The 17,332-nt window shown below is 34.9% G+C and overlaps 1 protein-coding gene across 4 annotated transcripts in view; it reads right to left on the bottom strand.

The window, feature by feature from the left end:
* SSBP2 (single stranded DNA binding protein 2) overlaps positions 1-17,332 on the bottom strand; it is a 316,842-nt gene that overhangs the window by 36,010 nt on the left and 263,500 nt on the right. For 2 of the 4 annotated variants that reach the window (XM_040449499.1, XM_040449513.1), the window contains 2 exons: positions 14,608-14,675; positions 8,401-8,449 (listed from right to left, as the gene is read on the bottom strand). In XM_040449499.1, coding sequence (XP_040305433.1) covers positions 8,401-8,449; positions 14,608-14,675 — 117 coding nt within the window. Of the gene's footprint in view, positions 1-8,400; positions 8,450-14,607; positions 14,700-17,332 lie in introns of all 4 variants that reach the window. The other 2 variants (XM_040449505.1, XM_040449491.1) reach the window with 1 other exon arrangement.

Raw genomic sequence — 17,332 nt, 5'->3', positions numbered from 1 at the left:
TACCAATGATTTAACAATTAACTCAAAAAATTCCTGAATACTTAACAAGTGACTTTCATGAGCTGGTTGTCATGGTGATTATAACATGGTGAGTTGGTAGTCTGCCCTTGTGTCATATGTTAAAGCTATCAAATTCTTACTATACCTTCATCTTCAACTCAACACTCCAAATAGATTGAAATTTTCATCCATTCGTCCACGTAGAAAAAAAGATAATCTTTCTATTTGCTTCCAAAGCTAGCCCCATCTCATCCTCCTAACACCTTGCTCCTTTTATAGTTTTAAATTTCTCCTTCATGGTTCCTTCAAACACAGTTAAACACAGTTTTTAAACATTTAAAAATACTTTAAAAAATTGTTACTTCATGTAGTTCAATTTTTTTCCATGTTTGTCCTGACAAAATCTTTAATTTTGACTTATAGTCACTATTTCTACTTCATATTTTTTGATGCCCTCATTAAAAGAAAAAGATCATTTGGACTGCTACTCCTGGTAGCACTTTACTGAACACACACTCTTGAAAGTTACTAGTAGCATCTGACAGTCTAGTGTGAGTGACATAAAATATAACAATATAGGTAGAAGAACTATGTGGGTACAGAAGACATATTTGAGCTGGATAGATGACTTATAGAGAACAGATTATCACCAGAAAGACAAAGAGAAGGATCGAAAGAAGGAAGGAAGGAAGGAAGGAAGGAAGGAAGGAAGGAAGGAAGGAAAGAAAGAAAGAAAGAAAGAAAGAAAGAAAGAAAGAAGTAAACACAAAATATAAAAGTACATAGATTATTAGGGAAATGGCATATAATTTTACCCAGCTGCTATAATGTGGTACTTACAGGAAACTGAAATAAATGATAAGCATATATGGTCAGACTGTTGAATTTATACTGTAGGAAACAGGAAGTCACAGGTTTTAGAGAGACATATTCCAATTTATATTTTAGTAAGATAACCCTAGAGGTATCACAGAATACAAATACAAGTTAAGAGTCTATTGCAAAAGGTCTAGGCAAGAGATGATAGAGTGTTCTAGGAAGCACTGATTAAGATAAGTAGGAGTAAGAAAGTTTGAAAGACTTCACAAATGTACTTGGCAGAGCACAGTGACGAACTAGGTGAGGTAGACAAGGGAAGGCAAAAGTTAAGGTAATACCTAGGTTTCCAACTTGGTGAGTGGGTGAATGATGGTGCCACTAATTCATGTGTAGAGAATTCAGGAAGGGGGGCAAGTTTGGGGAAATATCTGACATGTTGAATTTTAAAGCACTAGTGCACAGTGAAGTAGACCGATCAACAGATTTTTAGAAATACAGATCAAGAATTTACTAGAGATTAGAACTAGAGATAAAGCTTCAATTGAATACATTTCCATTCTGTGCTGGACATAACAGTTGATCTAGGATTCTATTATATTTAGTGATAGATTTAATATTCCAAAAACAAAGCTCACCATCTACCGTCTAAACTTCCTTCTCTTGTATTTCTAGCTGAGTTTGTGTTTTCCCATTCTCCCTGATACCTGAATTCAAAGACTTGAAATCACCTTCAGCTTTTTCTCTTTATTCCCAAATTCAAGGTCATCAGGTGTTTTTTATTCTATGTGTGAAATGCATCCTCATTATTCCTTTGATCACCACTCTACCTCAGGGTCTGATAACATTTTATAAAGGCCATTACTATTATCTCCTAACTTCATTTCCCTATTTTTCATCCATTTTATAAACTATCTTCCTAAAACATAGCTCCCTCCCATATAGGTGATAAATTTCAGATTTCTCCATTCCAAAGCCCTGTACACACCAGGGCTCCCTTTTTTGCCTTTCAGTTTTGTCACCTTCTATGCCTTCCCAAACAATCTTTCTCCCTATCAGCTAACAGTCTAATAATTTTTCCTCAAACATTTTTGGTATTTCCTCTGTTAGTTTTCCACAAAATTTTCTCTACCTCTAGTGTCCAAATTCTTCCAATCTAATTAATCACCTCCTTCCCCTGGATACAAAATAACCATTAACATGAATTGAAAGATGAAATGCAGATGTAGAAGATAAGATCAAAGAGCTAAAGATCAGAATCACAGAATTAGAAGAATCCTTTATACAGATAATTCAAGAGATTGATAATTCAAGAGCTGTGACTGATAATTCAGATATTCTAAAATATATTCTGACTCCTAATATCCATGACAGTGGTGTGGGAGCAGGGGAAGAGCAAAGTAGCTAGAGATTTGGAGTTGTTTGTTTGTTTTTAATTTTGGAGAGAGAGAGAGAGAGCACAAGCAGGGGAGGGGAACAGGGAGAGAGAGAATCTCACACAGGCTTCACACTGCATGTGGAGCCTGATGCTGGCTCAATCTCACAAACCATGGGATCATGACTTGTGCTGAAATCAAGAGTTTGATGCTCAATGGACTGAGCCACCCAGGTGTCCCTGAGTTTTTGTTTGTTTGTTTGTTTTTAAATGATTAGCAACATTTTTGTTAAGTAACTTTCTTCAACTGTGAAGTTTAAAACTACCTTAGAAGGACTGGTTTACTAGAAACCAGAGAGGATAACATTAAGACATTATCTGTGCCACTGTAAAGTTGAAAATATTCTATTATTCTTTAGTGCTTTTTAAGAAATTTATTTTAAAGTTTATTTATTTATTTTGAGGAGAGAGAGAGAGAGAGAGAGAGAGAGAGAGAGAGAGAGAGAGAATGCACATGCATCAAGTGGAGAGGGGCAGAGGGAGAGGGAGAGAGAGAATCCAGAGTGGGCTCCATGCAGTCAGCACAGAGCTTGAGGTAGGTCTCAATCCCAAGAACCATGAGATCATGACCTGAGCTGAAATCAAGAGTCAGACACTTAACCGACTGAGCCACCCAGGTGCCCCTAATTTATTTCAGAGAGAGAGAGAGAGAGAGAGAGAGAGAGAGAGAGAGAGAGAGAGAGAGAATGAGCAGAGCAGAGGACCAGAGGGAGAGAGAGAAACTGAAGGCTCCATGCTCAGCACAGAGCCCAATGTGGGGCTTAATCCCATGACCCTGGGATCATGACCTAAGCTGAAATCAAGAGTTGGACACTCAGCCAACTGTGTCACCCAAGAGCCCCTTTAGTGCTTTGAAAAAAAAAAAAAAAGAGCATACATTTGTTTAGAGCAGAGCCTTTTGGAGTAAGATATTTGTATTTCCCTTGGGTTTAATCACTATAATAGATTGTCATTTTTTTCCCTTCAAGGGGTTTCTTCTTTCTTTTTCCTGTCACAATAATACAGTTGATTACTACAATGCTATACTGAACATTTGTTTTGCCTATATCCTCTTTTGCTGACAACTCCTTGAATTTTCTTTGGTGAACCATACCTCTTATTTTTCCATGTGGTTTGGGTGGGGCTCGGGGAGTGGATATGTGTGACCTTGACCTAGCTGAAAGAGCACTGTACCCTCAGGTTATAATTCATGAATGAACATATGACCCAAGCTACACAAATCTAGTTTGGCTGTTTATTCCCAATACCTCTATTTACCTGATAAAGAGTTGTGCTTTTTTGTACTCAACTGAGAGCTCTGAGGATAGAAGTCTGGAGCTCCACACAGCCTTCTTGTCACGGCAAGGAAAACAAAGGCAAGTGATAGAGACCAGGTGCTGATGGCATGATCTGGACCCTTGGAATCAAATGTGCCCCAAAATAAATTTATATCTGTACTTTTTAGATACATAATCCAGTGATATGCTCTCAATATGAGCCTACTTTGGTTGTTTTTCTGTACCTTATAATTAAAAGTCTCTCCAGACAAAGATAATTAAGATATTTTCAATAAAAGTGCTTGCTACTTAATGATTAGAATGTGGTACATAACTAAACTCAAGTGCACAGCTCTTGAAAAATATAAAAAAGGAAAATTCATTGGTGGATTTGTAAATAAACTTCCAAATAAGAATCTGAGGCTAATACTGTAATGCTCAGGTCAAAGAAAGTTAAAAGTGAAAAATCATACTTCTATTCTGAATTAAAAACATGAATTTTCCTTAAAAAAATTTTTTGTACTGTCATGTGAAAGGGTACAAAAAACATTTTTGATTAAAATACTTTTATAACAAAAAACTGTGGATTTATAAAGATTAAGCAAATAAATGAATATACTGTACATAATGGTAGGCATATTTCTTACTTTCAAAGAAGTAAAAAAGCAGAAAGTCTATAATATATCCTGTTGTGTTGTACTGAAATTGAAGCAATAGTGTGTACTAATGGTTTTAGTACATATAGATAGATACAGAAAGATATACATGTGTATGGGAATGTGTATGAACATCCATCTGTATCTTAGTTATTTCTGTGGGGAGGCTCTTGAATCTGTATCACTCTGATGGGTTCTACATACCACTCTCCATTTAAAGGAACTATGGCTCCTTAAAGAAATGGCTGTTTCAGAGCCAACACTGGGAAAATACAAGAGGAGTTTCAAAATGCTCAAATAATGGAAACATGTCAAAAGGACACATGATCCAGCTTGAAGGGGTTCCTATTGGCTAAATCTGGAGTGACTTTAGCATCAAAAACCTACTGAATAAAATGAGTCCACAGACATATTTGATATACAGTGAATGAATAAATGAAAGAATGAAGAAAGAAAAACTCTGTAGTAGAGTCAATTAATAAATGAAGAAGGAAAGACAGAAAACAGCCATTTGGCAACCAACATAGCAAAATAACACTTGGGGCAAGAATCACCAATGGATGCCGAAAGTAGCAGATGAAAGTATGAGGAAGAAGAGGATATTTATTTACTGTAGTTTCAAAGTGTATCTCCACAAATTAATAATTACAAAAGGAAAAACAGTAATTTTATAGAAGAGAAACCTGACAAGCACCACCCTTCACTAAGTGAACAAAGTTAACAGTAAAAGCAATGGGACAAATCTTTATCACATGCTTCCTGAAATGATGCACTGAGAAAATCACAACATTCCTTCTGTGGTATTCCTACCAAATATGTATTACCTGGATCTAATCATGAGGAAACATGAGATGAAACCAAATTATGGCATATTCTACAATATAACTGATTTGCATTAAACACAACTGCAAGGTTAAGAAAAAGATAAGTTGAGGAACTGTCCTAGATTAAAGACAAAAAGTCCTGACAGTTAAATGTAACAAGTGAACTGGGATTTTCTTTTGTTATGAAACACATTATTGGGACAATTGGGGAAATGTGAGTGAGGTTTGCAGATTAGAGAACAGCATTACATTAATGTTTACTTTCTAATTTTGATCTTTACTGTAGTTATGAAAGATAATGTATTTGTTTTTAGTAAACATGCACTGACATATTTGGGGATAAAGGGTCATCATGTCAGCAACTCAAATACAGCTCAAATGATTCAGAAAAAAATATGTACATGCAGAGAGAAGAAATCATAGAGCAAAAGTCGTATAACTTGGGAATCTGGATGAAGCCTGTATGGAAGTTCTTTGTATTATTCTTGTAACTTTTCTATAAATCTAAGGTTACTTTGATATAAACATTTAAAATGAAAAAAAAGTATATAAGATCAAACAAATAAAGACATATTTGAAAACAGCAAAAAACAAAACAACTAACCACTTTAATATGCAACCCTCAAGAGTCAGAGACTTATTGTATTGATAAAAAACAAAAAGTATTTGTAATTACACACATGGACAAGAAGTCTAAGGAACTTGGAAATCAAAACAGTATAGGTAAGTTGTCACTAGAATATAATCGATAGCATTTAGGGAGAAAAAATCCCTCTTAAACTGTTTTTGCTTTGTTTCATTTAAGCCTTATGTTTTTCCCAGAAAAGTCATCAGTTTTTTATTATTTTTTTTCTTGTTCTCATAATAAATCATTTCTCAGAGGAACACTTTGCCTTTCTGTATTCAGGATGATGACCCCCTTTCCGTTTCTGGAAAGAAAGCTTTGGGCTCTCCCTACTTTTTTTCCCCATTCACTTTTTTTTTTTAAATGCTTACTTATTTTTGAGAGAGAGAGAGAAAGAGAGAGACAGAGAGACAGAGCATGAGTGGGGGAGGGGCAGGGAGAGAGTGAGACACAGAATCAGAAGCTGGCTCCAGGTTCTGAGCTCTTAGCACAAAGCCTGACGCAGGGCTCAAACTCATAAACCATGAGATTGTGACCTGAGCTGAAATTGGACACTTAACCGACGGAGCCATCCAAGCGCCCCTCCCTATTCACATTTCTTTCAGTGAGGGGGAGATGTATCCACACGTGATATATATTAACACAAGGGATTATTTTCAACTCTATTTCTCGCATGTATGCTAGTCAAATGCCCATTTCATACTGACTATAGGATGGCAGTTTGATATGCATATCTCCTACCCTAGTGTTTCTCAGGGTCTAAAGTAATGCAGACCTGCTGACCCAATATAGTATGTTCTCCTATCCACAGTGCTTCACTCCATGAAATTCTGAAGAGGTGGAGTGCATCAAAACTAAACATGAGCAGAATGCAGAAATCTCTCCTCATCTCTGCCTCTATCCAATACTCTTACTTGGATAATATACCTGCTTGGTACAATGCACCATCCTCAATATCAAATCCTGCTCACCTTCCCAAGTAGTTTTTGGAGGACAGAGTCTCCAGATGAGTGTGTAAAAGGAGGTAATGCTGGAGAAAGGCTGTGGCGGGTGTGAATTACACGTGGCTGCCTGCAAGGGGCAGTAGAGGGATAACTGATAGAGCTGACAGTGAGGAAGGAGAGAAGAGTCTTCTTGCTTCTAGGTGGGAAGGCTCACATAGTTAAGGTGTGCCATTAATTGTGCTTTTTAATCCAGTTTCGACAGAAATGCAGATTCTGAATAGAAAGTCTTTCCAGATTCTGGCAATAGGAAGAGTCAGTTTTCAGTATTATAAAAAATTGTTTTTTCCTGTACCTTTATGGGTACTTTAATAGGGAGTTGAAAGAACTGTATGTTGAGCTGCTAGCCAGATGCCATTTTAAAGTGAAATCTTGAATGAATTTGAAAGGCATGTAGCAAGAAGCAAATAGAAATGTAAACTCTCCAAAAGGATATAAGCAAACTAAAAGAATTTTGGAAGAGGAAAGAATTCACATTCACATTATAACATAATCTGGATAAAAAGTATTTTAGAAAGATTTGCTAAACGGCGCCTGGGTGGCTCAGTAGACTGGAAGACCGACTCTTGATTTTGGCCTGGGTCATGATGTCACTCACGGTCATGTGATTGAGTCCCGCATCACGCTCCGTGTTGAGCATGGAGCCTGCTTGGGATTCTCTCTCTCTTTCTCTCTCGCGCTCTCTCTCTCTCTCTCTCTCCCCCCCTCTCTCTGCCTCTCCCCTGCTCACACTCACTTTCTCAAATATTTTTAAAAATTTCAATTAAAAAAAAAGAAAGATTGGTTAAGATTAAATAGTACACTGAAGATCCAAATGTAAGCAAGATTATCACTCTCTCCACTCCAAATTGTATTTCAATTAGCTATTAAAACTAAGAGACAGGAAGATAATATAAATTATTTTTTTCTCTAAAAATATGATAATTGCTTACTTGAGGAGAAAGTGATTCAGCTTTAGAATAGCTATAAGTTTAGGATAATTCTTTCTATACCACATATACCTCACTTCACATTTTCTTGAAATTTAAATTAACCTTAAACATTGGATCCGTTTCATGTTTATTTAGCATTAAGGTCATTGCTAGTCAATGGGCGTACCTCTGTGCATATTAGCAAAAGGCATCCTTGCTGGGTCAGATACTCATAGACTTTACAAGTGGAGCACAATCTGTATTTTAGTACCCTACCAACTTCCTTGAGTCAGGAACCTTTGTGCAATGCACACACTACACAAAGGTACACTGCAGAACTCTCTCTATACTGAAGAATGTATATGTGTGCATGTCATATACACAGATAGATGTGTAGGAACACCAATTCAGCCAATAGGGACAGGGCAAATGCGCACTTGCCTCCAGGAATAGTGAGAGAGCAAACCTAGGTGTAACTAGTATAATAAATACAATCATAATAACTCTGATAGAGATTGAGGTTATCTGGCAACTTAGTGATTACCATAATTATTTTAGAAGATCAAATCATTTTATGATAAATATATATTATAATAAATATAGGCTACTGTGGTATACCTAAATCACATTTTCTATTTTAATTTTGAAGTCTGTTTATCCATATAGAATGCATGTTTACATTAGACTGTGAAGTAAAAAACTTCATCATTTCAAAAATTATACATATTTTAAAAATATATATGTGAAATATATTTTTTGAATGATTACTTTTTTAAAAAAGTTAATATAACCAATTGCAGGGCTTTCAAAAGCAACAGGATTTTTGTTGTTCAATGCTAGAAAGTGCAAAGAAAATTAAAATATATATATACTCACTGAATTGGCATTTGTTGGGTTTGGCCAAGGTCTACCACCACCTGGACCCCTGTAAGACAATATGATCAATGAAATTTTAACTTATGTTTTGAATCTTTCACAATAAGCAATAACAAATCATAAAATATAACATTTACAATTTAGTTACCATGCAGTTCTAGGTCGGCACTGAAATTACTCTGTATTTTCACAAATTTTTTATTTCTTAAATCAAAAATTTTGATCATTTCACAATATAGTTTTCTTCCCAAATCAAACTACTTTGTGTCGGTCCAATTTTATTTTAAGTTCAGTTACTGTAATAACCACTAAAAGTGATAATCACCTGTAACAGTAAAAACATGGGTAAAAATTACTAATTATGAAATAAATATAAAGTATAATCCTATGACACAAAGATAACTGCCACCTGTATATCATTAAAAATTAAAGTGAAATTATTTTTAAAATATCAATATCTATAAAATAATTGCTTTTACTAAACTACAAATATATATATGTACATAAAAGATGACTAAATTTGACTTCTTTTAAAACACACATAGACTATCAGATTACTTTATACATGTATTAATCTATCTCTCAGTGCCACTGACAATTTACATTTATTTATTTATTTATTTATTTATTTATTTATTTATTTATTTATTTAAAGTAGGCTTCATACTTAGTGCAGAGCCCAATGCAAGGCTTGAACTCATGACCTTGAGATCAAGCCCTGAGCTGAGATCAACAGTCAGACACTTAACTGACTGAGCCACCCAGGTGCCCAGACAATTTTCTTTTTAAAAAAGGGATCACTTTTTTTGTTTTCATAATTGTAGGTCAAGACAGTGGCCAGAGTAAATCTTGAGATAAACAGGAAATAATCTAATCCAATGTACGTCAGTATATTACTTCACTTTAGGGTGGTGGATAAGGTTTTGTATTCTATAGCTTAAAAGAACATGAATCTTTTAAAACAAAATTAAGTGAAAAAGTCTCTTGTACTCATGCTTCAGTATTAAGTATACCGAAATAAATACTGCTTGATAAAAAGTAGACTACTGTTAGCAGGTCCTCTGTAATTAGGGTCACTCAAGATTCCCTTTTCCTTCTAACTGCAGCAAAAAGACAGAGGAAATTTTTAATTAAAAAAAAAAACAACAAAAAAACATGTCCCCTGATTCTTACTGCAGAGACCTTAACCCTGAAATTCTCATATGTTAGATAGAAGCTGTCCAAGTTAGCTATATTACCCATGTTAGCTTGGACTATTTAGAATTGTTTTTCATTTTGTTTGGAATTCCCCAGGGATGTAAACAGCAGGGAAGTACATGAAAATTCTTTCCCTGGGCTCTATTAGGGTACCCAAATACAATTTTCTCCTATTCTGCTTGAGGAATAAAGGAGAAAATGAGATGCCAGAGAGGAGTTGGTCAAAGTATTGTGCACAGGGAGAAGGTTAGGGGCATGTACTTGTACTGTCTCTGGAACCTGTTGCCTCATTAAGATAGGGTTGATGATGATGATTTTACACTTAATTATAGGAACACTTTAGAAAGATGATCTTACATACAGGATTCAATGTCCTAATGGACAGAAAGTGAGGTAAAACATATGGTATGTATTTACCAAGTGAAACATTTTATTTGTTTGATGTTAATCCACATAATTTGTGTGATGTTAAATAAAACATAGTAAAGAAATTGGGAAATATTTATCTTAAAACAGCACAAAAAATATGCTATATCCAGGGGTGCCTGGGTGGCTGAGTTGGTTGAATATCATACTCTTGATTTCGGCTTGGTCATGATCCCAGGGTCATGGAATTGAGCCACACATCAGGCTCTGTGCTGAGAATGGAGCCTTCTTGGGATTCTCTCTCTCTCTCTTTCTCTTTCTCTCTCTCTCTCTCTCTCTCCCTCTCTCTCTTTCTCTCTCTCTCTCCCCCTTTCTTGCTCTCCCCCACCTTCATGCTTTCTATCTAAAAAAAATGCTATATACAAATCATGGCAAAAATTTGTATACAATGATGTTAAGTTGATAATGATCTCATAATTTTAAAAATAGGACTGTATAAGATTAAATATCATATTTATTTATCATTTAAAAATTATTTAATGTTAAATTAACATGCTAAATTAAATGTTAAATAACTAAACATTTTACTTAAATAACAGCATTCAATTAAATGTTAAATATTACATTATCAATAACAATACCTTTTACACATTTCAGTTATTTGACAAATACTAATCTAGTCTCAGCACACTATGTATTTCATATCACATTGGATTTTATTTTTTTTTGAAGTGTTTATATATTTATTTTGAGAGACAAAGAGCCCATCTGAGAGAGCATGAGCAGGGGAGAGGCAGATAGAGAGGGAGAGAGAGAATCCCAACCAGGCTCCAAGCTGCTAGAACAGAGCCTGGCATGGGGTTCTATCTCAAGAACCATAAGATCATGACCTAAGCTGAAATCAAAAGTCAGGCACTTAACCGACTGAGTCAGCCAGGTGCCCCCATTGCATTTTAATATGATAGGTTAAGTATTAATAATTCACATGGAGGGGGCCCATGGGTGGTTCTGTTAGTTGAGCGACTGACTTCAGTTCAGGTCATGACCTCACAGTTTGTGAGCTCGAGTCTCACACTGGGGTCTCTGCTGTCAGCACAGAGTCTGCTTCAGATCTTCTGTCCCCCTGTCTTTCTGCCCCTACCCAGCTCATGTTCTCTCTCACTCTCAAAAATAAATAAACATTAAAAAAAAACTAAAAACAAAAATTCATGTGGATAAGCCAAATTTCTCCCAACACTGCCGTTGTGATTGAAAACAAAGTTTCACAAAAAGTGCTAAATAAAATGGGGGTTATATTAGCGAGAAGTTCTATTAGAACAACCACATAAGCTCAGTAATTCCCACACCTTTTGAGGACCAGCAGTATTATCAAGAAAGTAATTTACACACTATAATACAGGAGTTATTTTGAATGGAGATTTCTATATAGGTATAGTCTGAAGTAGAATCAGGATAGCCTCATTTAAAAAACAAAGAGAAAAATGTAATTTAAAAGAAGCATGTATTTTTTGGTAAGTGTATACGGACTTGATAAAATAAAAGCAACTATGATTACTGTAGAGAAAAATTTTTTTGCTGTACAGTCATTTTATTTCAAGACAATAACTACGGAAAATTTATCATTCTACAGGATAACAAGAAGGTCTAGATCCTTTGAAATTATTTGCCCTCTTAGTTTTACAAAATACCAATGTATACAAAGTTGAATTAGAAATGTTATAATGCTGAATCCTAAACTCTCTGGAAATTTATAAAAATGCGGTTAATTTAGAAATAGTTTCTTTTAAAAAACTTATCCATAATGCACTTGAAAACATTTACATTGTGGCTGTAGTTTGTAAATTCTACTTTAAAGTACTGAAATTGATATTAGGCTTTTATTTGTAAAAATACAATAGTAGTTAGAGAAACATTAGAAGTATACTCTTTAATTTTAGATGATACTATAAATAACTTGAGTTCAGAGCACTGAAATATAAAAATTATGTCAGAATAACTATGTTCTATGGAGACAACCAATAATTGTAAAAATAAAACTACCAAAATTTTGTTCCAAATAGTTTGCCAGTTGGTATACAGTATTTAATTACTTTTGTGAGCACAGTTGGGTATTATTTTTCACTGTCATTATATTTTCATGGCAAACAAGAAAAAGTGACAAGCTAAAGAAAACTCATCCAGGTATGATTCGCCGGCAGGTCTCACCTGACTCCAACATGCAAATATCTAAGACTGTTAAAAACATAGCTTAAAGTAACACTATTCTAATGCCTTTACCTTTAATTTTTAAATTACCCAACATGTAAAAAAGTGACGTGAAGAAAGCCACAAATGCTAGTTAGAAATACTTATTTGCCAAAACATGAATTTAGTATATGTTTTAAAGATACTAAATTATGAAGTGAATTTCAAAAAAGTTTACTCTATTGAGTACAATGGAGATGATACATTTTATTTTTTTATGTCTCTTTAAATTCACTTTTGCTTTGTTGGGGCCAATATCAACACATGAATTATTCTGTCTGTTTGGATCTTACGTACTTCAGAACTTCCTTGTTAAAAGGAAATATTTACATTTTCATTGTTCTTTAAGAATATACTAATTTATAGAAAACTGAAAATTACATAAGACCACAAATAAATCAATAGTAAGAAATAATGGAAATCTGAGTCTGTTAAGGCTCAGTCACTTTAAAAAAACAGAAATTATACGAATAATACAATATAGGGTAATAAAAATATTTTAAATGATCTGAGTGTATTTAAGTGAGAAACCCAAATGCAAATGTCAGCAAAAATAATATTAAAAATTCCAACCATATTTTTAGTGTCCATAGTCTAGGGAATTTAATGCACCCATATGTGTTTATTTAAGTGTATGTGAGAAAAGAACCAGACAGTTTTAAGCAGCTGAGTTTCTTAATGGTCACATAAAAATAACTTTTTTCTTTATATTAACAAAAACAGGTTGATCTAAAGTTGACCACATGGCTAAGTATAATGAAGTGTAGTACACAAAATGACATTAGGTACAATCTTACCATTTAATGCTAATTTTTAACTGATCATAATATTCAAAATGTATACTCCTTACATCTATACATAGTATTTAAAATTATATTTTCTAAAAGCTATTGCATTTTAAAGTCAGAATCTCAGGTAGGTAAATTTTATATACATCTAAATCCTATTGGTAAGAGTTGCAGCTTTTGATTTAAGCATAAAATATCACTCCTTTTTGTAACAACCATTAATAAAGGCTAAGCCTTTGAGAGATTTAAGAAAAGTCAGACTTCATGTCTACCCATTTTTACTTTAAAAGTAAAAAGACGTGATAGGAAAATTTGACCTACTTTTTTCCCCTTGTTCTGTTAGTTTTGAGTCTGGCTGGTAGCCACTTATTAACCTATTTTCTATTTTAGGCAAAATTGCTTTCCATGAAAATGGTTTCAGAAACTTAAAAAATCCCTAACTATATCAAAGGAACTTGTCTCATTATATCTTCAATGCCATTAAATGATGGCAGAGCTGTCTAATTTGATATGTAAGTAACCAAAGGACTAATGGGAAAATATATTAGAGGAAACTACCCACAACCCTATATGGAAAGGTTTCATTATTTCTGGTAAGCTTTCTTTAGGCCACATCATAGAATTGACCCTTTAGTGAATTAATGAAAGTCACAAACACCTGGTGTATATGGAACTTTGAGGGCAAGTTAGATATTGAAAAATAAGTTAAAATTCCTTAATAGATGGCGTTATTCGGTGTAATAGAAACAACCATGCTCTTTGGGCTTGAAAGGACTTTACAGTAAAAAACAAACCAAAATACTGTCAGTTTACACCTTATCTGCACATCTTAATTTTCAAACAAAAATTCACCCTATCAGGGCTCCTGGGTAGCTCAGTTGGTTAAGTGTCTGACTCTTGATGTTGGTTCACATCATGGTCTCATGGTTCGTGGGATTGAGCTCTGAGTTGGGCTCTGCGCTGATCGTGCAAAGCCTACTTGGGATTCTCTCTCCTCTCTCTCTGCCCCTTGCCTGCTCTCTCTCTCTCTGTATCTCTCTCAAACATAAATAAACTTAAAAAGAAAATTAAAAAAATGACCCTATAGTATGGAAAGTTTTTTAATATAGAAGATAATACCAGAAAGAATGCTTCCTGGGTTAAGAGTGATCCCAACAAAGCAAAAGTAAAGACTCATATATAAGAATTAAGATCTTTTAGGAATCATTTAGTATCTGTTAAAATGAAGTTAGTATCAATTGTCTGTTTCTGTGGAGTGAAGTCCTGGTCCTCGTGTCCGCATCTCTTTACAGTTTTGTATGGACTATCTGGAGGCTGTGTTTATACATAAAAGACTCATTTTTAATTAAATAAATGAACCATGAAAACCAGGCTAAAAGTTGGCATTTGGCATTTGAAAATGGAAAAAAAAATTAAAGGTTGCAAGGGAAGGAAGAAAAAGGGAGTATGTTGTGAAAACGAGGCAGACACTAGTGCTCATGTTTAGTTCATTTACACCAGTTCCATTTTATACTACACAGAAATTGAGGAGCTGAAAGTGTGTTACAAATTAGTGTGACTTCAGAAGACAGAAAATAGAATACTAAACAGGATAATATGGCATTTTGCTTACATGTTCATTCCGGGCATTCCAGGGCCACCTAAAGCATTCAGTGGGGGTCTCATTGCACCTCCATAGTTCTGTAATGATAACCAAGGGTCAGACTACCACAAAACAAAAAAACAAAACCAAAGAGGAGGGGGGAAAGAAAGGAGAGCAGGTTAATGATTTCCCTACATAACTCCTGATTGGATAAGGCCTGTGCAATTCTTTCTCTGAAGGGTCCACTCTTGTACTATTGCTTCTATTTTAACAATTACTTTGCTCTGTGTCTTCTAAAAACTACATGACTATGTAAGATCATTGGGGCATGTTAAATGATTAAGGTACAACTGCAATTATAATATGCAACATATCTTTATTAAGGTCCTAATATCTGTATAACAGTGAATGTTTACAAATAAAACATTTTATAAATCCAAAACTCTACTTTTAAAGAAAAGACTTAGTTAACATGTTTGAAATTGTCAGACCCAGAACAATTCCATAAAATCTGAAGGAAAAAAAACAGACTGGTGAACCCAACAAGAAAGTTGAATGCAAACTATTTCTGCTTACAAAATAATACATCCTATAGAGAAATGCACTAATACAAACATGTACAACAATATATGAAAACTAAAGTATGTATACATGAATCATATCACTCAATAGGCTTCTGTCAATTTCTCTTATGTATATTCAAAGGAGAAAAACATTTTAATGTTTTAACATGCATATCATATTAGCTTACTTTAGTTTCCATTAGGGCCAAAAGATTTTTTTTTAACATTCTTACGTTAATATATTTTGACACTATCAACTGCTTTCATGCTTGGCTTTCTCACAGCACTTTATCTACAACCTTTCTGACTACTCTTTTTCAATTTCCTTTGCTGACTCCTTTTATTTTGCACTCTTTAAAAGTTGCTTTTCTCCAAGTTCTAGCCGTAGCATTCCTTTAAATAAATACACACTTATAGGTAATTTTATCTGGTACCATTAGTTCAACAATGATTTAGGAATCCCAAATGTGTTAAATTTTGTCATGATATCTCTCCTAAACTCCTGAAAACTCCTATATTGAACTTCATTTGGACTGTTTCTAACTGGATACCACTTCATGTTCAACATATCTAAAAGTAAACTCAATGTTCTCTTCTCACAACTGCATTCTTCCCACTGTTTCTTCAGTCAGTTCTGTGGCATCACCTGCTGTACAACAGTCGAGGCTAAGAACCTCTGGGAGCTCAATGATGTCTCTTCCTTTTATTTCAATTCCTGAATCCAGTCAGTTACCAAAGTGTATTGATTCCACCTGTGAAATAGTTCTTGAAATAGTGCTTTCCTTCATATCACTAATCTTTGTCATTTACTGAGACTAATGTACTGTCTTCATTGGTCTCTCTGACTTAGCCTTTCCCCTCTCCCAATTTATTCTTCATGCTGCCTCCAGAACTATGCTTCTAAGGGTGCCTGGGTGGTTCAGTCAGTTAAGCGTCCAACTTCAGCTCAGGTCATGATCTCGTGGTCTGTGAGTTCAAGCCCCGCGTCGGGCTCTGTACTGACAGCTCAGAGTCTGGAGCCTGCTTCAGATTCTGTGTCTCCCTCTCTCTGCCCAACCCGCCCCCCCACCTCCCACCTGCTCACATGCATGCGCTCTTTCTCTCAAAAATAAATAAACATTAAAAAAAATTAAAACTCATTCTTATTTATGTCACTTAAGAGCCATGATGACCCACACTGCCTATCAAATGTTTATTCCTTAGCATGGCTCTATCATGGTATTTGCAGATCAGCCCTAGCCTGTATTTCCTGTATTCATTTCCTATTATCTTCACCTTCTTCCCCTACTCCCAACTATACCCTCCAGCCTACTGGATTTCTTGTAGTTCAGAAACACGCAATACACTTTTACACTCATGGTAACTCCTAGCATGGCCTTTTGTGTAGTAGGTACTAAGATGACAAGGAAATACTCAATGAGACTGTTAACTCCAGAGAGTAAACCACAGTGTATAAATGACCTAGTTACATGTTCTTCTCATTGTTTATTACCTTTTAATTTCAAGAAATCTTACTTAAACATCCCAATTGTATGTGCTATGGGACAGAAAGGTTTCTATCCATACTTGAGTCATTAGTTAAAATGATAGTCATTTCCCTTAACCTCTGGACCAAGCATGGCAGTGGCACCAGCAATATTAGCCAGAAGTCTGAGAAGAAAGTTAGCCATTGGAAATAAAATCTGGATGGTAAAGTATAATAGAAATGCTTCAAAAGAAAAGTATCCCTTCATTTTTGGTCTTAGAAGATCTATTTCATTTTATCAAGGGAAACATTAGTTTTCTTTATCGCTCTGGATATAGAAAGATATTGGTTTGAACGTCTGTTGCCACTGCCCCATTTCCTCTGTCCCTCTTTCTATATGTGTGATCATGGGCCAATACTTGTCCCAATTGTCCACTCAGCCAAATTCCTTATCATGTCTTCTAAAAGCTTGTTGGAAGACAAAACAAAATCATCTAAAACAGCTATCATAGTGCTCGGTGCATTAAAAGCATGACACCACATGCTCAAACACTGTAGCTGCTCTTGCTTGTCGCCATTAATAAGGGACCAACTTAAATGAGCCCTCTTCTCACCAGCTTCTCTTGAGCCCTCAACTGTAACAGAATTATATGCTTGTTTGTGTAATGATTCCCTGACAGAGTATGCATATTTCTTTTCTAGATTTTTTTTTCTAATATATGATAGT

Source organism: Herpailurus yagouaroundi, unplaced genomic scaffold (assembly GCF_014898765.1).
Source record: "Herpailurus yagouaroundi ecotype Mexico unplaced genomic scaffold, PumYag 29, whole genome shotgun sequence".
Taxonomy (NCBI): Eukaryota; Metazoa; Chordata; class Mammalia; order Carnivora; family Felidae; genus Herpailurus; species Herpailurus yagouaroundi.
This window is presented reverse-complemented; position numbering and strand designations above follow the sequence as displayed.